At 41.7% G+C, this 22,619-nt stretch overlaps 1 protein-coding gene and 1 pseudogene across 6 annotated transcripts in view; both read right to left on the reverse strand.

Annotated features, from left to right (window-relative positions):
- Positions 1-364: 364 nt before the first annotated feature.
- On the reverse strand, positions 365-18,460 carry LOC115114844 (ATP-dependent RNA helicase A-like; annotated as a pseudogene).
- Positions 18,461-19,932: 1,472 nt separating this feature from the next.
- Positions 19,933-22,619, reverse strand: part of LOC115114405 (ras GTPase-activating protein nGAP-like) — a 94,307-nt gene continuing 91,620 nt past the window's right edge. For 5 of the 6 annotated variants that reach the window (XM_065013417.1, XM_065013415.1, XM_029642597.2 and 2 more), the window contains one exon: positions 19,933-21,007. In XM_065013417.1, coding sequence (XP_064869489.1) covers positions 20,840-21,007 — 168 coding nt within the window. In that variant the 3' untranslated portion in view covers positions 19,933-20,839. The remainder of the gene's footprint in view (positions 21,008-22,619) is intronic. The other variant, XM_065013416.1, reaches the window with a different exon arrangement.

A 22,619-nucleotide genomic window follows, 5' to 3' on the forward strand; every position in this document is an offset into this window, starting at 1 on the left:
GTCGATTATTTTTCTTGTGTTCATGTCCATTTCAATGTAAAGTTAAAAGCTTTCTTTATGCACTGGCCCCATAAACGTGCACTTTATATGAACAATTAATTAAATGTTTTTTTCGAAATGGTGCTCTTTTTTATTATTTTTTATTTTACCTTTATTTTACTAGGCAAGTCAGTTAAGAACAAATTCTTATTTTCAATGACAGCCTAGGAACAGTGGGTTAACTGCCTGTTCAGGGGCAGAACGACAGATTTTGTACCTTGTCAGCTCGGGGATTTGAACTTGCAACCTTTCGGTTACTAGTCCAATGCTCTAACCACTAGGCTACCCCTGTGCCTTCAGAGGAAATGCAAAGGAAATCTGGCGGTGTTGGAGACAAGTATTTTATTGAATTGATTTCTTTAATGATCATCTTTAAGTTATAAATCACTGACAAAATTAAGCTCATGAAATTAAATATTTAACGCTAACTAATCCAACGAGTCAGTCTAAGAGATAATACAGAGAATGGATGATCTATATAACAAAGACTTAAAATTGTTAAAGTATTATATGTGGGCCAATAACCTTGACTTCAAAGTGGTGGTGGTGGGGTGTCACACAATGCACAACTAAAACAAAAACATCCGTAGACATTTTTCTAATATTACAGTCAAATAAACAAACATCATATTATGCATTTTTATATACAACATCCAAAAATGTACATGCTCTAATATCCCTGACACCCCCTGTATCCACCACCTACACTCCGCCACCTCTTCCTCCTTCTCTGTACCCTCCTCCACTTCCATCAAACCTGCCCATTTTAGGAGGACGTGGACCAACGCCAAAACTGATAAAGACAGAAAAATATGTAAACCAGCTGTATTTGATTTTCAAAACAGACATGCAGTGGGGCAAAAAAGTATTTAGTCAGCCACCAATTGTGCAAGTTCTCCCACTTGAAAAGATGAGAGAGGCCTGTAATTTTCATCATAGGTACACTTCAACTATGACAGACAAAATTAGATTTTTTTTCTCTCCAGAAAATCACATTGTAGGATTTTTAATGAATTTATTTGCAAATTATGGTGGAAAATAAGTATTTGGTCAATAACAAAAGTTTATCTCAATACTTTGTTATATACCCTTTGTTGGCAATGACAGAGGTCAGACGTTGCTGTAAGTCTTCACAAGGTTTTCACACACTGTTGCTGGTATTTTGGCCCATTCCTCCATACAGATCTCCTCTAGAGCAGTGATGTTTTGGGGCTGTTGCTGGGCAACACAGACTTTCAACTCCCTCCAAAGATTTCCTATGGGGTTGAGATCTGGAGACTGGCTAGGCCACTCCAGGACCTTGAAATGCTTCTTATGAAGCCACTCCTTCGTTGCCCAGGCGGTGTGTTTGGGATCATTGTCATGCTGAAAGACCCAGCCACGTTTCATCTTCAATGCCCTTGCTGATGGAAGGAGGTTTTCACTCAAAATCTCACGATACATGGCCCCATTCATTCTTTCCTTTACACGGATCAGTCGTCCTGGTCCCTTTGCAGAAAAACAGCCCCAAAGCATGATGTTTCCACCCCCATGCTTCACAGTAGGTATGGTGTTCTTCGGATGCAACTCGGCATTCTTTGTCCTCCAAACACGACGAGTTGAGTTTTTACCAAAAAGTTATATTTTGGTTTCATCTGACCATATGACATTCTCCCAATCTTCTTCTGGATCATCCAAATGCTCTCTAGCAAACTTCAGACGGGCCTGGACATGTACTGGCTTAAGCAGGGGGACACGTCTGGCACTGCAGGATTTGAGTCCCTGGCGGCGTAGTGTGTTACTGATGGTAAGGCTTTGTTACTTTGGTGCCAGCTCTCTGCAGGTCATTCACTAGGTCCCCCCGTGTGGTTCTGGGATTTTTGCTCACCGTTCTTGTGATCATTTTGACCCCACGGGGTGAGATCTTGCGTGGAGCCCCAGTTCGAGGGAGATTGTCAGTGGTCTTGTATGTCTTCCATTTCCTAATAATTGCTCCCACAGTTGATTTCTTCAAACCAAGCTGCTTACCTATTGCAGATTCAGTCCTTTGACAGCTCCATTGACAGCCTTTGACAGCTCCTTTGACAGCTCCTTGGTCTTGGCCATTGTGGAGTTTGGAGTGTGACTGTTTGAGGTTGTGGACAGGTGTCTTTTATACTGATAACAAGTTCAAACATGTGCCATTAATACAGGTAACGAGTGGAGGACAGAGGAGCCTCTTAAAAAAGAAGTTACAGGTCTGTGAGAGCCAGAAATCTTGCTTGTTTGTAGGTGACCAAATACTTATTTTCCACCATACTTTGCAAATAAATTCATTAAAAATCCTACAATGTGATTTTCTGGATTTTTTTTCTCATTTTGTCTGTCATAGTTGAAGTGTACCTATGATGAAAATTACAGGCCTCTCTCATCTTTCTAAGTGGGACAACTTGCACAATTGGTGGCTGACTAAATACTTTTTTGCCCCACTGTATTTCACTATTAAAAAAAGGTATATGCTGTGCTACTACTCACTGAGTGGAGTAGATCATACTGTGCACAAATGTTGATAACCTACACAGATAACCTACATAAACTAATCCAATAATGCCACTACAAGTATGTATGGTATGTCATGCTTATCAGACTATGGCTGCTAGAGCTTTGGTCAAAAGTAGTGCACTATGTTGTGAAAAGTGTGCCATTTGGGACATAATCTCGATATTTTCCTACTACCCTGAGCTGAGAAGTCAGTCGTGTTGATCTTACCGTAGATTGTTGACCATGAGGTTAAGGCCGGATGAGGAGGGCTTGGAGATTTGGCAGATGATGTTGAGCATGCGCTCGTTTGTGGGGTCCAGCTGTCTGATGTACTCAGGGTCTTTGATGACTTCCACAACAAGGGCCTCCATTCCAGCCCTCAATGCAGCTATGCAACCAGCCACGTCATGGGGTATCTTCAGTTTGATCCTGTAAATACCGGTGGTGGTTTTATTTGCTTGACCCCACAATTTATGCTTAATCTAAAACCCTTTTTAGTATTCTAAGTAAACATGCAGGAAAAAACATGTTTCCACTATTGCACCACTTTAAAAGATGGTAGGTACACTCACCAATCATCCAGCTCAATGATTTCCCTGTTTGATGTGAATTTCTTGGCGGCAAATAAGATCAGCTGGAGTGGGCTGTCAGGTGTCATTCCTTTGGAGGAGATGGCTCGAGTCCGGATCTGGTGGAAAACAAAAGACGAGTGGTCATGAACTGTAGTAGTAGTGTTAACTGGTTGGTGCAGTCAGACTGAATTGTACACCAATTTACAATCATAACTTGTCATCGAACACTGACAGAGTGACCCCATTAGCTCACATTTAAGCGCATAAATAACCGGTACACAACCTATAGCATAGTAAACCTATGACACACCAGTATATTCATATTATGTTGATATTGACAACTTCTAATTTGAGATCCTACCTTTTCGCTAAAGACAAACAACGGTGATGGGTAGGTCATGTCCTGGCTGCTGAAGGGGCAGTTGACAGAGCATTTATGGATGAGGGCATTGCGCCCCTCAGTGGTGAGAATCTTCCTCTTTTCCTTGTGGTAGCACACGTTGGGATAGGAGCCGTATGTCAGGAGAGAGATGACCACGGTCAGGTCCAACGTTGTTGAACATCTGTGTCAACAAGCACTCTTAGAAAAAGACAATAACAGTAAACTATTTCAGATGTGATTGTAAATGATGCCAATACAGCTACACAAATTGTGTTCACATTGCACCCTATTCCCAATAAAGTGCACTACTTTTGCCCAGGATCCATAGGGCATTTGAGACAGACAATTTACCCTCAGCGAAGCCAGAGTTGATGAGGATCTCCTTCAGCTGCACTTTGGCCTCCCAGGTCATCCTCAGTGTGGACATGTTGAGCCTCTTGTGTTCACAGAATCTGCACTCCACATTCTCACCTCCAAATTCTACAATGAAGTTAACAAGCCTTTCTAACCTTCATTTTCCAGGTAGTGAGAGAGAATAGGAGCATTTCATTCTAATCCATAAGAGCGGATTGGTTGTTTTTTAGATGTACATGTTGCATGTTTCTATGAAGCCAGGACTCACCTCGTCCCAAGCCTGGAAGACTGACAGCAGTGCCACCCGGTCTGAGAAGCGGGTTCCAGCAAAGTTACGGTGCACGTAGCGCAAGCGCTTGCCATCGTTGATGAAGGGCTCTGGGAAGCATGACGCTGCGGAGATGGTGCACACTGCATCTCCAACACTAGAAAGCAGAGCAGAGAAAGCACCTACTACTAAAACCATTTCTCATTGGAATCAAAACAGTGCATGTGTATAGCGATTTGTCAATAGTGAATAGTATCTTAGGGGAGGATTTTTACTAAATTCATGCATGACTTCTGATGCAGCACTCACTTGAAAATGCAGCCCATAATCATCATCTTTCCCAGCCGTGGCTCGATTGGAAGCTTTGCAAGGATCCGACCAAGTGGAGTCAACTCTTGGTGTCCAAGGCATCCAGTTCTAGTGGAAAAATACTGAAGAACCGTAAATGCCAACACTATTCAAGGTTGTTGGTAATGCTTACCACAATGGGCCTCATTTAGAACTTGAGGGAAAAAAAACAAATCTATTAAAGCTAGAACCTCAATAGAAACAATAAAGCGGTTACCCCACCTCTGTTGGCATAAAGCTGATGGATGGGCCTGGAGAAATGTAACCACTCAAATTCATAGACAGAGCTATGGATGAAAGGACTGACCATCCATGATGTCAACATTATAGTTTTATTCTGTAAGAATCAATGTGTTTAATATACATGCATTTATCAGTCCAAAAATGGATGTAGCAACTAAGGGTTCTAGCTTTAAGGTCAAAGCTAAAATACTAACCTCTCAGTGTGTGTTCTGCCGCGATAACCGCTTCCAAGGGAGGGGGCTCGATGGCCTTGGAAAGGAAATGGCCAATGGATCCTAGTCTCAGCAGCTTGATGCTCAGGGCTACCTCGTGGAGAGGAGTACGGAATATCTCAGGGGTCATTATGGGTCTCCAGTCTGGAATGAAGAAAAGGGTAAGCACAGAAACATACATTCTTCACTTGTGTTTTTCAAATCCAAATCATAGTTTGACATACAAGTAAGGGTAAGAGTGAATAAACAGGGCCCATATCCATAAAGCAGCTCAGAGTTGTAGTGCTGATCAGTTTAGCCTTTTATATCAGAATTAATATGTTACATGGAAGGGGGGACCTGATCCGAGATCAGCACTCCTACTCTGAGAGACTTTTTGAATACAGGCCCAGACGTTTGGCATCTCTTCAATTCAATGAAGGTTGCGGTGCAGAGACGTACTTGTCAAAGCGTGCTCTGCTACACAGATAAAAGCCAGCCCGACCCTTCCTCTGCTCTAGGTTGGTTTTGGCGCCCCAGACCATGGCGTAGTTGGTCATGTTGTTGTGAGACGTGAACAGCTTCACTTTCTGCCTAAGAGAAAACACACCATCATGGGCGGTCATTCGTAGGGTTTAATATTTTGCCGGTATTTTACAAACATTCCATCCCGAGAATAAATCACTTTTCTCCCAGGTAACCCGGTATTTTCTACCAAAACCGGAAGTGTCATTCAAAAGCATAATAAAGCATATAAAATTGGCCTGGGTCTGGAGGTTGTTAGAGCTTTGATAGAAAATTTAAGCCTGACACTAACTGAGCCATACATTAAATACATTTAATGAGCCCAAGCCCAAAAAATACCAAATGATTGTGCCGTTATCTGACACACACACACGCACGCTACTGCACATTACGCACAACAGAAAAATAAAATCCCATAAGCGTAGCTAACTACAGTGCATTCGGAAAACTATTCAGACCTTAACCTTTTCCACATTTTGTTACAGCAATATTCTAAAATTGATTAAATTGTATTTTTTTCCTCATCAATCTACACACAATACTCCTTAACGACAAAGCAAAAACTGTATTTTTTCACACTTACATAGGTATTCAGACCCTTTACTCAGTACTTTGTTGAAGCACTCCTTGAGTCTTCTTGGGTATGACACTACAAGCTTGGCACTCCTGTATTTGGGGAGTTTCTCCCATTCTTATCTTCAGATCCTCTCAAGCTGTCAGGTTAGATGGGGAGGTCACTCCAGACATGTTTGATCGGGTTCAAGTCTGGGCTCTGGCTGGGCCACTCAAGGACATTGAGAGACTTGTCCCAAAGCCACTCCTGCGTTGTCTTGGCTGTGTGCTTAGCGTCGTTGTCCTGTTTGGAAGGTTGAATATTCGTCCCAGTTCGGCAAACGCCAATCTGGCTGTCGTGTGCCTTTTACTGAAGAGTGGCTTCTGTCTGTCCACTCTACCATAAAGGCCTGATTGGTGGAGTGCTGCAGAGATGGTTCTCCCATCGGGTACTTGGCCACCTCCCTGACCAAGGCTCTTCTCACCCGATTGCTCAGTTTGGCAGTGTGGCCAGCTCTAGGAAGTCTTGGTGGTTCCAAACTTCTTCCATTTAAGAATGATGGAGGCCACTGTGTTCTTGGGGACCTTCAATGCTGCAGAAGTTTTTGGGTACTCTTCCCCAGATCTATACCTCGGCAAAATCCTGTCTCGGAGCTCTACGGACAATTCCGTCAACCTCCTGGCTTGGTTTTTGCTCTGACATGCACTGTCAACTGTGGGACCTTATATAGACAGGTGTATGTCCAATCAATTGAATACCTGATACCACAGGTGGACTCCAATCAAGTTGTAGAAACATCTCATAAATGATCAATGGAAACAGGATGCACCTGAACTCCATTGCAAGTTTCATAGTAAAGGGTCTGAATACTTACGTAAATAAGAGTTCGTTTTTTGTGTGCATTTTTTCGCTCTGTCATTATGGAGTATTGTGTGTAAATTGAGGGAAAACATTTATTTAACCAATTTTAGAGTAAGTCTGTAATGTAACAAAACGTGGAAAAAGTAAATGGGTCTGAATACTTTCCGAAGGAACTGTATATGCTGTCTTGGGTAAATAACTGAAACTAGCTCCAGTAGGCTAATCCTTTTGAGTGGGAACTGGATTACTGTAATGTATTATATGGACTGGAATATGCACATCGTTCAAACCTTGACAAAGGAGGGAGAGAACATGTGATTCTGGTGCAGCACATGCAGCCTACAAAGTTAGGCTAGTACATTTGATTTTCATTTTGAAATACAGTACCAGTCAAAAGTTTATACATACCTACTCATTCCAGGGTTTTTCTCAATTTTTTACATTGTATAATAATAGTGAAGACATCAAAACCATGAACTAACACATATGGAATAGTGTAGTAACCAAAAAATTGTTAAACAAATCAAAATATATTTGAGATTATTCAAAGTAGCCACCCTTTGCCTTGATGACAGTTTTGCACACTCTTGGGATTCTCTCAACCAGCTTAACAGGTGTGCTTTGTTCAAAGTTAATTTGTGGAGTTTCTTTCCTTCTTAATGTGTTTGAGCCAATCATTTGTGTTGGGGTGGTATACAGAAGATAGCCCTGTTTGGTAAAGGACCAAGTCCATATTATGGCAAGAATAGTTCAACTAAGCAAAGATAAACGACAGTCCATCATTACTTTAAGACGTGAAGGTCAGTCAATCCTGAAAATGTCAAGAACTTTGAAAGTCTCTTCAAGTGTAGTCGCAAAAACCATCAAGCGCTATGATGAAACTGGCTCTCATGAGGACGGCCACAGGAAAGGAAGATACAAAGTTACCTTGCTGCAGAGGATAAGTTCATTAGTTACCAGCCTCAGAAATTGCATCCCAAATAAATGCGTCACAGAGCTCAAGTAACAGACACATCTTAACATCAACTGTTCAGAGGAGACTGCGTGAATCAGGCCTTCATGGTCAAATTGCTGCAAAGAAACCACTACTAAAGGACACCAATAAGAGGAAACACTTGCTTGGGCCAAGAAACATGAGCATTGGACATTAGACCGGTGGAAATCTGTTCTTTGGTCTGATGAGTCCAAATTTGAGATTTTTGGTTCCAACCGCTGTGTCATTGTGAGACTCAGAGTAGGTGAATGGATGATCTTCGAATGTGTGGTTCCCGCCGTAATGCATGGAGGAGGTGTGACGGTGTGGGGGTGCTTTGCTGGTGACACTGCCTGTGGTTTATTTAGAATTCAAGGCACACTTAACCAGCATGGCTACCACAGCATTCTGCAGCTATACACCATCCCATTTCATTTGCACTTAGTGGGACTATAATTTGTTTTTCAACAGGACAATGACCCAGCACACCTCCAGGATGTGTAAGCGCTATTTGACCAAGGAGAGTTATGGAGTGCTGCATCAGATGACCTCACCTGACCTCAACCCGATTGAGATGGTTTGGGATGAGTTGGACTGCAGCGTGAAGGAAAAGCAGCGAACAAGTGCTCAGCATATGTGGGAACTCCTTCAAGACTGTTGGAAAAGCATTCCTCATGAAGCTGGTTGAGAAAATGCCAAGAGTGTACAAAGCTGTCATCAAGGCAAAGGGTGGCTACTTGAAGAATCTAAAATATATTTTGATTTGTTTAACACCTTTTTGTTACATGATTCCATGTGTTTTTTCATAGTTTTGATGTCTTCACTATTATTCTACAATGTAGAAAATAGTAGAGATAAAGAAAAACCCTTGGATGAGAAGGTGTGTCCAAAATGTATGTATGTACAGTGGGGCAAAAAAGTATTTAGTCAGCCACCAATTGTGCAAGTTCTTCCACTTAAAAAGATGAGAGAGGCCTGTAATTTTCATCATATGTACACTTCAACTATGACAGACAAAATTAGAAGAAAAAAAATCCAGAAAATAACATTGTAGGATTTTTAATGAATTTATTTGCAAATTATGGTGGAAAATAAGTATTTGGTCACCTACAAACAAGCAAGATTTATGGCTCTCACAGACCTGTAACTTCTTTTTTAAGAGGCTCCTCTGTCCTCCACTCGTTACCTGTATTAATGGCACCTGTTTGAACTTGTTATCAGTATAAAAGACACCTGTCCAGAACCTCAAATAGTCACACTCCAAACTCCACTATGGCCAAGACCAAAGAGCTGTCAAAGGACACCAGAAACAAAATTGGAGACCTGCACCAGGCTGGGAAGACTGAATCTGCAATAGGTAAGCAGCTTGGTTTGAAGAAATCAACTGTGGGAGCAATTATTAGGAAATGGACGACATACAAGACCACTGATAATCTCCCTCGATTTGGGGCTCCACGCAAGATCTCACCACCTGGGGTCAAAATGATCACAAGAATGGTGAGCAAAAATCCAAGAACCACACGGGGTGACCTAGTGAATGACCTGCAGAGAGCTGGGACCAAAGTAACAAAGCCTACCGTCAGTAACACACTACGCCACCAGGGACTCAAATCCTGCAGTGCCAGACATGTGCCCCTGCTTAAGCCAGTACATGTCCAGGCCTGTCTGAAGTTTGCTAGAAAGCATTTGGATGATCCAGAAGAAGATTGGGAGAATGTCATATGGTCAGATGAAACCAAAATATAACTTTTTGGTAAAAACTCAACTCGTCGTGTTTGGAGGACAAAGAATGCTGTTGCATCCAAAGAACACCATACCTACTGTGAAGCATGGGGGTGGAAACATCATACTTTGGGGCTGTTTTTCTGCAAAGGGACCAGGACGATTGATCCGTGTAAAGGAAAGAATGAATGTAGCCATGTATCGTGAGATTTTGAGTGAAAACCTCCTTCCATCAGCAAGGGCATTGAAGATGAAACGTGGCTGAGTCTTTCAGCATGACAATGATCCCAAACACACCGCCCGGGCAATGAAGGAGTGGCTTTGTAAGAAGCATCTCAAGGACCTGAAGTGGCCTAGCCAGTCTCCGGATCTCAACCCCATAGAAAATCTTTGGAGGGAGTTGAAAGTCCGTGTTGCCCAGCAACAGCCCCAAAACATCACTGCTCTAGAGGAGATCTGCAGGGAGGAATGGGCCAAAATACCAGCAACAGTGTGTGAAAACCTTGTGAAGACTTACAGAAAACATTTGACCTCTGTCATTGCCAACAAAGGGTATATAACAAAGAATTGAGATAAACTTTTGTTATTGACCAAATACTTATTTTCCACCATAATTTGCAAATAAATTCATTAAAAATCCTACAATGTGATTTTCTGGATTTGTTTTATTCTCATTTTGTCTGTCATAGTTGAAGTGTACCTATGATGAAAATTACAGGCCTCTCATCTTTTTAAGTGGGAGAACTTGCACAAATGGTAGCTGACTAAATACTTTTTTGCCCCACTGTATACACACATAATCTAGAACAGGATTATCTATTTCGGATGCAATTTGAATTGAGTAAATAAAGCAAGACTGCGAGAGAGTGCTCACGCGTGCACTGATTTACAGCAACGATATTCAAGTTATTTATCCCGGGAAAGGGGAGTGGTCTAGGGCAGTAAATTCCGGTAACCCGGTTTCCACCATTCAACCCTAGTCATTAGTAGCTACACTCCCATACAATACAATGAAAATGAATCTAATTAAAGCAGATCACAAAGTACAGTATATCAAGTGAGAAGCACTTACTTTCATGAGTCGATGACGTATACTACATCATTGATGGTAATAATGGTCTCTGCGATGTTTGTTGACAAGATTACATGAAAAGGATAAAATATTAATAACACATAAGCAACATTAAACACCAATACAGGAAAAACCCTAGGACGCCTGACTGACTGACCGACCATGGTGATGTTTTCAGGCACAGGCTCAAATACACTTCTTTGCTCCTCTCTGGGGATCTGAGAGTAGAGCGGTAGAATCAGGTTCCGTTGACTTCCTGGGTGAAACCAAATTAATAACAAGTCAATATACTGTTATCATTACAATTAGGACCAACAGCATGTATATGGCAGAAAAACGGGAGATTTGAGACTAAAATGACGATGCATTTGTTGATATCAATACAAATATCGTGACCAACAGCATTTTTTTATGGTAGAACAAGGGACTAGTAGCGAGAATACACACCAAAGTGTGGGTTCATCTCCAGGTGTTTTTGCATGGAGTAGATGAGGTTCCAGCCGGGCAGGAAGATGAGCACGGCCCCGGCCACCTGCAGGGTCTCAATGTACTTCAGCAGGGCCTCCACCAGCCCAAAGGGAGTCTCCTTCTCATTCATCTTGGTCATGGAGCGCTTTGTCTCTGGGGTGAAATCTGGCCCACATATCACATTACAGTTGGCCTGTGACAAACAAGAGGAAGTCAAACATATACAAAGACCACACTTCCATTGAACAAGAAACTGTGGTTAAATGAAATGGTCATCTGTGCTCAATACTGAGGACAAATTATTGTCCAATACCTCTTCATCTCCTCCTTCCTCTTTCTATCATTCGGAGGAGGAATAAAATGAGTCATCTGAATGCAATCTTCTAAAAAGTACTCTGGAAAAGATTGAAACTTTGCTAGAAACACCTTAGACCTGTCCATTACGAGCCCATAAACTAGATCATATAAAGGTTAGATTGATTTAAGAAAGTGTGCAAGCTCCATTTGACTGAGCTCTCCTACCTTGTACTGGGAATGTGCGGCCAAACACCTCGATGACGGGGCAGTTGAAATAGTACTCTCTGAACATGGTGGTTTCGATGGTGGCAGACATGAGTATGATGCACACTTCTGGGTATGTCTGGACCACATCCTTCAGCACCACCATGAGGAAGTCAGTCTGTGAAAAGTAAACAGTTACTCTATATATAGTACATCGAGGGCTGATTTCCCAGACACAGATCAGGTCTAGTCCTGGACTACAAAGAATTATCAATGTAGATTCTCCATTTAGTGAACTTTTTAGTCCAGGGCTAAGATCAATCTGTATAACTGCCCCTAAGGATTTTGATTTGGGGGATCATCAGCTATACGCACATTGAGGTCTCTCTTGTGGATTTCATCCACAATCACATGGCTGATCCCACGAATACCTGTTTCCAGCTTCCGCAATAACATACCTAGAAATAGAGCAATACAGATCAATTTACGCTATACAGAGCCTTCGGAAAGTATTCAGACAGCCCTTTTTGCACACTTTGTTAAATTACAGCCTTATTCTAAAATGGATGAAATAAAAACTTTGCAATCTACACACAATGCCACATAATGACAAACCAAAAACAGGTTTTTAGAAATGTTAGCAAATTTATAAAAAAACAAAAACACCTAATTTTCATAAGAATTTAGACCCTTTGCTATGAGACTTGAAATGGAGCTCAGGTGCATCCTGTTTCCATTGATCATCCTTGAGATGTTTCTACAACTTCATTGGAGTCCACCTGTAGAAAATTACATTGATTGGACATGATTTGGAAAGGCACAACTGTATATAAGGGTCCACTTGACAGTGCATGTCAGAGTAAAAACCAAGCCATGAGGTCGAAGGAAATATCCGTAGATTTCCCAGATGGGAGAACCTTCTGGAAGGTTCTCCCATCTCCACAAAGGAACTATACTAACTCTGTCAGAGTGAGCATCAGGTTCTTGGCCACCTCCCTGACCAAGGCCCTTCTGCCCCAATTGCTCAGTTTGGCTGGGCGGACAGCTCTAGGAAGAGTCTTAGTGGTTCCAATTTTTTTCCATTTAACAATGATGGAGGCCACTATGTTCTTGGAGACTTTCAATGCTGCAGACAATTTTTGGTACCATTCCACAGATATGTGCCTCGATACAATCCTGTATCATCTTTGTAGCACTCCAGCAATCAGGCCTTTATGGTAGAGTGGCCAGACATTTAAAAAAATTAAAAAAAACTTTATTTAACTAGGCAAGTTAGTTAAGAACACATTCTTATTTTCAATGACGGCCTAGGAACTGCCTGTTCAGGGGCAGAACGACAGATTTGTACCTTGTCAGCTCGGGGATTTGAACTTGCAACCTTCCGGTTACTAGTCCAACGCTCTAACCACTAGGCTACCCTGCCGCCCCACATAAGCCACTTCTCAGTAAAAGGCACATGACTGCCCACTTGGAGTTTGCCAAAAGGCACCTACAGACTCAGAACATGAGAAACAAGATTATCTGGTCTGATGAAACCAAGATTGAACTCTTTGGCCTGAACGCCAAGCGTCACGTCTGGAGGAAACCTGGCGCCATACCTACGGTGAAGCATGGTGGTGGCAGCATCATGCTGTGGGGATGTTTTTCAGCGGCAGGGACTGGGAGACTAGTCAAGATCGAGGCAAAGATGAACGGCGCAAAGTACAGAAAGATCCTTGATGAAAACCTCCTCCAGAGCGCTCAGGACCTCAGATTGGGGCGAAGGCTCACCTTCCAACAGGACAATGACCCTAAGCACACAGCCAAGACAACGCCGGAGTGGCTTCGGGACAAGTCTCTGAATGTCCTTGAGTTGCCTAGCCAGAGCTCAGACCAAATATCTCTTAAAAGAACAGAAAACAGCTGTGCAGCGATGCTCCCCATCCACCTGACAGAGCTTAAGAGGATCTGCAGAGAAAAATGGGAGAAAAATCACCAAATACAGGTCTGCCAAGCTTGCAGCATCATACGCAAGAAGACTCGAGGCTGTAATCGCTGCCGAAGGTGTATCAACAACATACTGAGTAAAGGGTCTGAATACTTATGTAAATGTATATTTCCATTTTTTTTATTTCTAAAACCCCTTTTTTGCTTTGTCATTATGGGGTATTGTACATAGATTGATGGGGAAAAACGATTTAATCCCTTTTAGAATAAGGTTGTAATGTAACAAAATGTGGAAAAAGTCAAGGGTTTGAATACTTTTGAAGGCACTGTATATTAACATGACAATATCAAAACAATTCAATGTGTCTTCTGCTTAGCGCCGACCCCATTTAGTCGAATGATCGACTGTTTGGTGGATAGGCTGTTTCTTAGATTTCTTTAGTCGAATAGTAGCAAAAAAAAGTAAAGAAAAAGATCATGGTGTTCAAGACACCTGTCTGATTCGTGCCCATCTGAATGGACTGATCCATTGTGTAACCATGGGGATGGTACAGTCCATCAGTCTAAGACATACAATTTCGGTAGCACATATGGTTATATTACGTAAGAAAAGTGAGGAGAGAGGAAACCCCAACTTAATTCTCTGGTATTATTTTTAATTGATTTAGTGTTGTTTGCACTGTTCCAAAAAAAATATATATATATATATATATATAAAATAATAACCCTAGTATTTCCTTGATCTACTTCTTGTTAATATTGCTATTATTATCATCATTATAATAATAAGTAATGTTATTATCATTAGTAAGCTTAGTATAGCAGCCTTGTATAACCATCGAGCTGTAGGCCTCAGAGCACGTCCAGTTTAGTCTTAATACCGTAACTTACTTAGGCTTATATTTCAATTATATAGGCTACTGTATCAATCAATCTTTTATTCATTCATGTCATCACACAGCATACGAGTCAATCATGATTTTAAATGCAATCAAGAATTTGAGTTTTAAAGTAAAATAAAGCGACCATTGAATAATTAGTGTACACAATAAATAGGGCAAAAGCGCTCCATTTCGGATATTGCATTCACAAATGAATGCAACTGTTTTTGATCTTTGCTGTAATAAAAGGTTTTACATTAGACTCTGTTATGCATAGAATGTATTTGGTGTTGTTTACATTGTTTGAAACGGTCATGAAAATTATATTGTAATCTAACAGCACCAGTTTGGCACACACAATATGCACAAAGCGTTTGCTCCTTACCTTTCTTGATCTCCAGTACTTTCCACAACTAGTCAAATTTATGCCACACATCTGACTTCCCTTTACCCCCTGAGCAACCAGTAAACGTTCCCCCGTTTTGAGTTTATTTGTCACGTCCTCTGATTCCAATTTTTCTGTCACATGTATTACAGTGTTCAGAGTTTGTTATAACCTATTTAGAGAGACACTTACCAACAGTGCAGAACATGATGCTGGCATGGGGCCGTGGGAGGATGGATTCAAAGCGGACACTGTACCCACAGCTCTTACCGACATCCTCTCCTCTCTCGTAGGAAACACGCTCTGCCACAGACACTGCACTGATACGACGGGGCTGAGAAAGAAGGGAAGGAGGACACTGTGATAAAGCAGTCAGTCATTAAGCCATCTGCACTTTTACATTCTATGCACATTCATGTCACAGAACATGTCCTGGACCTGTGTTTCTGTTTGTAATATATTTTAACGTTTACACACTGCCAAAATGTCCCAAGGAGACGAAGTCATTATCTTATCACAAACATGGAAGTCCATGCATATTTCATTTAGAGTTTTACCTGGGTTACAATAATGTTACAGTCGGACGCCCTCCCACTCTTGATGAACTGATCCAGGATGTACTGGGGAACCTGGGTGGTTTTGCCACAGCCAGTCGCCCCTCGAATGATCACCACTGAGTTACCCTGAACAGCAGACATGATCTCCCTCTCAAATTTCTTCACTGGAAACCCATCTCACTCCCCAATGACCTAGGAGACAAGTTTTTGCATGTCAGTCAGACACAACAGACCATAATTTAACACTAAATCAAGATAATAGCTAGTAAGTCACGGCAACAACACCTTCTGTAGGCTTTGATCTTGTTCCAATTGACAGGTCAGCTCATGTTGGAGGTCAGCGCTGATTTGCTCTGGGGTGCACTAGGGGGAAATGATACTTTTAGATGGGATGGCAGGTCTACCATGACAAAATAGACTGCTTTACTTTAGAGAAAGTAAGGACACATTATGAAGAGAATAACCACAGAAAATACAGATATATTGTTGCATTTCTTTTAGTAAATGTACAGCTAGAAACAAGTCTGTCTCACAAATGCTAGTGGGCCCTCGTCCATATTGCTGCTGGACCAGGGGTTCCAGTTAACTTGCGGAGGGGGACCAGGGCACCACCACGGCCAAGGTTTGTCTCTGGGAGGGCTCAAACACAGCCATCTTCCCTTGGACTAGGGACACTGGGGTACTTGGATCAGGTGGCGGGGGGGACAGGCAAAATGTTTAACTCAAATCCTCATATTCAAAGTCATACTCAAATCAATCACATACAGTACCTTGCTTTTCTGTGCCACAGGTCAGATACTAATTGAAACCGTATAAAGGTTAATAAATGTAATCATATAAATTAGACTTACTGGAGGTGGAATTACAACACCCAGTTCTTGGGCAATACTCTTTAGCTGATGTTGCAGATCATCCACCACATTCACCTCAAAAGCTTCCAACTGTGAAGACACCAAGGTTCAACGCTAGGGTTAAAAAAGACTTGCTGCATACTTTGTTGTAACCTTGAGACAGATGTTGAAATAAGGTGAACAAACACAAAGCATACAACATGAAGACGTCGTATTATTAAACAAATGTACTCCAAAAAGTGAAACTATTTTTTTTCAGCAGTAAAACACGTTACTTACAATTTCCCCCTCTTTCTTCTTAGTCATGCCAGTAAAAGGCTCAATGACACCCAGATGGTAAAGTTGACGGACGATAGACAGCGCAGAGGACTGGGCCGCCAGCTTCTTGTTAGAGCCATGCTCGCGGGCAAATATCTCTACAAAACAAATTCAAATGTATTTCTTAATCGGCATGCAAAGTCATACTTGTCATCTCCAGAGAGGCACTAAACAATTTTGTCATCGCTTACATTTTTCTCCAGAACTTGGTAATCCATTGTCCACTCTGATCAGAACTTGAGGGAGCCCGTATGTTTTTCTACCAGACTTCAATCAACAATCAACCTGTTCACCACAGCCAGACTGTCCCACCCCTAGTGGAACAAGTAACACCAGAAATCAAAACCACACAATACTCTGCCCATTCCATACCCCATTGTGGATGCAACCATGTGACAACTTTAGTGCAGCCTAAAGGATACCATATGTCTTGACAAGTAATGTTGTGAATTCTGGCATCACATGTCCACTTCTTTTTATATTAAGAATGACTTAGTCCAGTTAAATTCAAATAGGATCAATATTGTACAAGGTATTGGTTGAGGTCATCCAGGACCTCTGTGCCGGGCGGTGTCAGAGGAAGCCCCCACCCCCCACTGCTAATACTCTTGTTACTATAGATGCATAGTCACTTTAATAACTTTACCTACATATACATATTACCTCAATTACCTTGACACCGGTTCCCCGCACATTGTACTGGTACCCGCTATTATATAGCCCCACTATTGTTATTTACTGCTGCTCTTTAATGACTTGTTATTCTTATTTCTTACTTTTTAAGGTATTTTCTTTAAACTACATTGTTGGTTAAGGGCTTGTAAGTAAGCATTGCACTGTAAGGGCAACACCTGTTGTATTCGGCCATGTGACAAATACAATTTGATCACTAGCCAATTGGAACCAGCCTGGTACACCATAGTTCAGGCTGGTTCCACCAGGCTAGCTGATCAACTTCCAGGCTGAAATATCCACTTGACCTGTTGTGGTCAGGCCCAACTTGGCTGTATTTGTAATCGGTTTGATTCTTCTCCTTCTGGAAAAACTGGTTCAGACGGGCTTTGGCATTCTCTAAAGTCCAGTTGCCATGGAGTCCTGCATTCAGATCTCCCTCCTCAAGACTCCAGAGTCTTGAAGGGGAAAATAAACATGTCAAAATACAACATGTGTGAAGACCATGAATTACTACAAATACGTTGCCTATTAAATGTAATTCAGCATAAACATAGCTAATGATAGACATGAAACCACAACACTTTATAAATATTGTGAATTGACAGGTCCTACTGCCTGTGCCTCTTGCTCATCTCTCTTTGAATAGTCCTTTAGATTGTCCCCACGATCCCATGGAGCATTGCTGTTTCCAGAACCCCCAGAATAATTGCCTCCACTATCACCTCCCGAATATCCCAAACCAGTGACACCTGGGAATGGTCCAGAAGGTGCATTCGCTGAAGCAACAGTTAAACATCAAGATGAGTTATGACACCATATAACGAGAGTTCACAAAACAGACTATACAGGACAGTCTAGTGGGGCAGCAAGTAGCCTAGTAGTTAAAGCCTTGGGCCGGTAACCGAATCCCAGAGCTGACAAGGAAAAAATCTGTCGTTCTGCCCCTGAACAAGGCGGTTAACCCACTGTTCCTAGGCCATCATTGTAAATAAGAATTTGTTCTTTAACTGACTTGCCTAGTTAAATAAAAAATAAAACAATACCTTGTTCAGCTTTCACAACCAGGTGACGTGCACTTGGAGGAAGACTTCCAAAGCCGACGTTGCCTTTATCACCCCCTGCTCCCCCACAGCTAGGCTCACTGAAGTCAGGTACACTTACCTATAAATATGAAAAGTATTTTTAATACGTTATTATCACATGTGCATGACAAAATGTTTTATCTTGAATGATAAAAAAGCATTAGGTGTAATGTTAATAGCTGACCCCAAGGGCTTGGACTTCAGCTGCATTCATTTCTCCAGCTCCCGACAAGATAATTGACTAAGTCTCTGGCAGCATTTGCCTGGGAATCCTTCTTATTGGTGGTTTCCCATTCCAGTGTAGTTGAATCCCTCAATACGAACCTTGGAAGAGGTCAAAATATGTATGTTATTTACCAGATCATTGCTGATGCAGACACATTTTAAAGAATACAACTGACCTCACACAGAAACTTCTGCTGGTTTTTGTTTCCAGCTGTTCGAATGTCATAGCTGGGTGTAAGTTTCTTCTTCCCACACCAGGAAGTTCTTGATGTCTGCCATGGCGGATTTGTGGATATCTGTTGGAGCAGGGTTAATTGGCCGTGACTGACCCACAAATAATAATATATTGACAAGATAGTCTTATGACAGCTCTAACAATGGAAATATGTGTTCTCAAATATGGAAGGCAGACGAGAGGGGAAGCGAGATCAGGTGGGACCATTCTAGCCAGTGAGAGTGCATGTAAACGTGTGAATGGGCACATTGATGAAAGCACCAGAAAATCCAATCCAAATCCATGCTATTTTAGCTAGCTATTTGACTAACAATATTACCGATGTGGGGACTCCGTTAACGTGTATTCATTTATTCGACGCAGGCTACATCAAAATGCATGTATAGGTAGTTAGGTCAGACAAAAAAACGGTATACGTAATCAAGCTAGCCAGCTAGGCTAACGGTAGCTGAAAGATAAATATAAAAATGTTAGCTCGTTTAGAAGATTACGCTTCTGTACTAACGTTAACTGATGTTGCATGGGAATTATGGATATGACCAGCTAGCTAAATGCATGACACAATTAGTAAGACTTGTATTTGTACGTTGCTCATCTTACCCAGTCAAGCTCCACCAGATACTTTCTTCAAACGAGCCGGCTAGCAAAAACAAAACATTCAGCCGGCAGACATGTTATGAGCACGAACTGGGGCCAGAGGAAGAGGAGAATCGTTGTCTGGGGCGCATACGTGGCTAGGACTCACAGCCAGAGAGCCCCCTGGCAGTAGGACCACATAATTAGTCATTAGGATCTCTATGGGCAGAACGATGACTAGTTGCCGGACTCAAAATCCCAGACATAGAGCGATGTGGGTAACAACCAATGCTGTGGCAACCAGTCTGCCTAAATTTAAATCTACCACATTTGATCGGTCATTGAGGCCTTCCAATGAAGCTGACATGTATTTTTTGTTATACTCTGTTCTACTACCTGTAGTTCACTAATCAAGTCACATTTTTACAAAGTAACAATAACAAAATCTTTATTAAGTGGATTTATGTAATGACTCCACAAATGTGCAGTGTTTGACTTGGACTGAAATAGGTGCCGGTAATCATTTTGGGTGCAAGGAATATTTTAGGTGCAGTAGCACAAGCACTGCCCAAGTCGAGCACTGCAAATATGCATGTGCATCAGCAGTAGTTGAATTACAAACCATATTAAAGTCACGAATGCAAAACATCCACAATGTTACAGGCAGTTTTTATTCTCAACAACGTTCAACAACTGACAGATAAGCTATCATTGACATTCACCAGTTCATAGATTTTTGTGCAACAAAAAAGTGTGTGCCTAGGGGGAGGTTGGATGGGTGAGAACAGAAAACAGACTCTTAAACAGTAGTTATTGACATGAAATAGAAAATTGTACAAAGTCAGGAGGGCTGTCATGTTGAACATCTTCTCATGGGATCTTGAAGGCGTGCCAGTAGAAGGTACAGAAATAAATAACATTTGCTATTCTGTGGCAAGGTGGGAGTGAGCAGACTCTTTGTTTTGAAGATCCAGTAGGCCGTAAGAACCTGAACTCAAAGGCCTATGGTTTCAGCTAACGATGGGCAAGCAGCAGTCCCAATATACTCTAAATCAGACAATCAAAACCAATGCAACCCCTAGTTTAAGACGACAAAAACAGAAGTTAAAAAGATTTTTAAAAAGTAAGGTTAGAAAAACAGTGCATAAAACGTTTTTTTTGGTTTATTTTGCCCTTCCATTCCTATCATGACTATGTTTTTAGAGCTATAACTGCTCACTATGTGCTTATTTATTTAAACACACCCATTTGATATGTACATCTACTCAATATATCATCTCTTAATTAGAGAATACTTCAAATCTATTTAAAACTGCATTTGTCTGCATATGGGAATGTCATTTATAAAACAACAATTCGCTATTTCATGACAACAGTTGATCCCCCCTGTTCACGTCTTCAAAAGACACGTCTTTCAGTATCATCTCTGTACACAACCAATGCAAGATACAAGCTATTTACATTCATATCTAGACATTCCTTGTAGAGCCACAGGTAATTGGTCTGTGTGCATGGAGAGAGTGTGACCATAACACCATCTCACATTATCTGACTAAATCAGCAGCTGCTGTTTTTGAACTCTCCGTTCTCAGTGATCGACAGTTTTGTGGGGTTGGTTGGCGAGAGGCCGTTGCGCAGGTTCTGCATGCTATAGCGCTCCTTCACCTGTGTCAGGGCACTCATCAGCCGAGAGTTGGCTGCATCCAGGGAGCTTATCCTCTTCTCCTGAAGAGAGAAAGAGAGAAGGGAAAGAGGGAGGGAGTGAGAAAGAGAGGAAAACATTCATTTTACATTGGAGAATGAATTAGCAGGATAAGCTAAAGGATGATTACTACTATGTAGATGGTGAAATTCAAATATCACAAGCAAAGTCTGAAATATACCTCACTGAAATAGTTTTTGTTTACCAGCCAAAATTATAGATAAAACAAACTCATATCCAAGCATTGCATCATGTTTGTTTTTAAAACGAAAACATATTTTTTTATAAACAGTACCATTCAAAAGATTGGACACACCTACTCATTCCAGGGTTTTTCTTTATTTTTTAAAACTATTTTCTACATTGTAGAATAATAGTGAAAACAAACTATGAACACATATGGAATCAAATAGTAATCAAAAAAGTGTTAAACAAATACAAATATATTATGAGATTCTTCAAAGTAGCCACTTTTGGCCTTGATGACAGCTTTGCACACTCTTGACATTCTCTCAACCAGCTTTCTATCATCATGTTAAATGTGCAACCAGAGGGAAAAGAACTCTGGACCACCTTTACTCCACACACAGAGACGCATACAAAGCTCTCCCTTGCCCTCCATTTGGCAAATCTGACCATAATTCCATCCTCCTGATTCCTGCTTACAAGCAAAAATTAAAGCAGGAAGCACCAGTGAGTAGATCACTAAAAATGTGGTCAGATGAAGCAGATGCTAAGTTACAGGACTGTTTTGCTTGCACAGACTTGAATATGTATCGGGATTCCTCCAATGGCATTGAGGAGTACACCACCTCTGTCATTGGCTTCATCAATAAGTGCATCGATGATGTCGTCTCCACAGTGACAGTACATACATACCCCAACCAGAAGCCATGGATTACAGGCAGCATCGGCACTGAGCTAAAGGCTGGAGCTGCTGCTTTCAAGGAGTGGGACTCTAACCCGGAAGAATTATAAGAAATCCCGCTATGTCCTCAGACGAACCATCAAACAGGCAAAGCGTCAATACAGGACTAAGATTGAGTCGTACAACACCGGCTCTGACGCCGGTCGGATATGCCAGGGCTTGCAAACCATTACAGACTACAAAGGGAAGCACAGCTGAGAGCTGCCCAGTGACACGAGCCTACCAGACGAGCTGAACTACTTCTGTGCTCGTTTCGAGGCAAATAACACTGAAAGCACCAGATGTACAGGAAGATTGTGTGATCACGCTCTCCGCAGCCAATGTGAGTAAGACCTTTAGACCGGTCACCAGGACGTGTACTGTGAGCATGCTCTGACCAACTGGCAAGTGTCTTCACTGACATTTTCAACCTCTCCTTCTCCGAGTCTGTAATACCAACATGTTTTATGCAGACCACCACAGTTACTGTGCCCAAGAACACTAAGGTAACCTGCATAAATGACTACCGAGACGTAGCACTCATGTCTGTAGCCAGTGCTTTGAAAGGTCATGGCTCACATCAACACCATATCCTAGAAACCCTAGACCCACTCCAATTTGCATACCACCCAAACAGATCCACAGATGATGCAATGATGATGATGCACTCCACACTGCCCTTTCCCACCTGGACAAAAGGAACACCTATGTGCGTGCCAGCCCTCTCC

Source organism: Oncorhynchus nerka, linkage group LG9b, assembly GCF_034236695.1.
Source record: "Oncorhynchus nerka isolate Pitt River linkage group LG9b, Oner_Uvic_2.0, whole genome shotgun sequence".
Lineage (NCBI taxonomy): Eukaryota > Metazoa > Chordata > Actinopteri > Salmoniformes > Salmonidae > Oncorhynchus > Oncorhynchus nerka.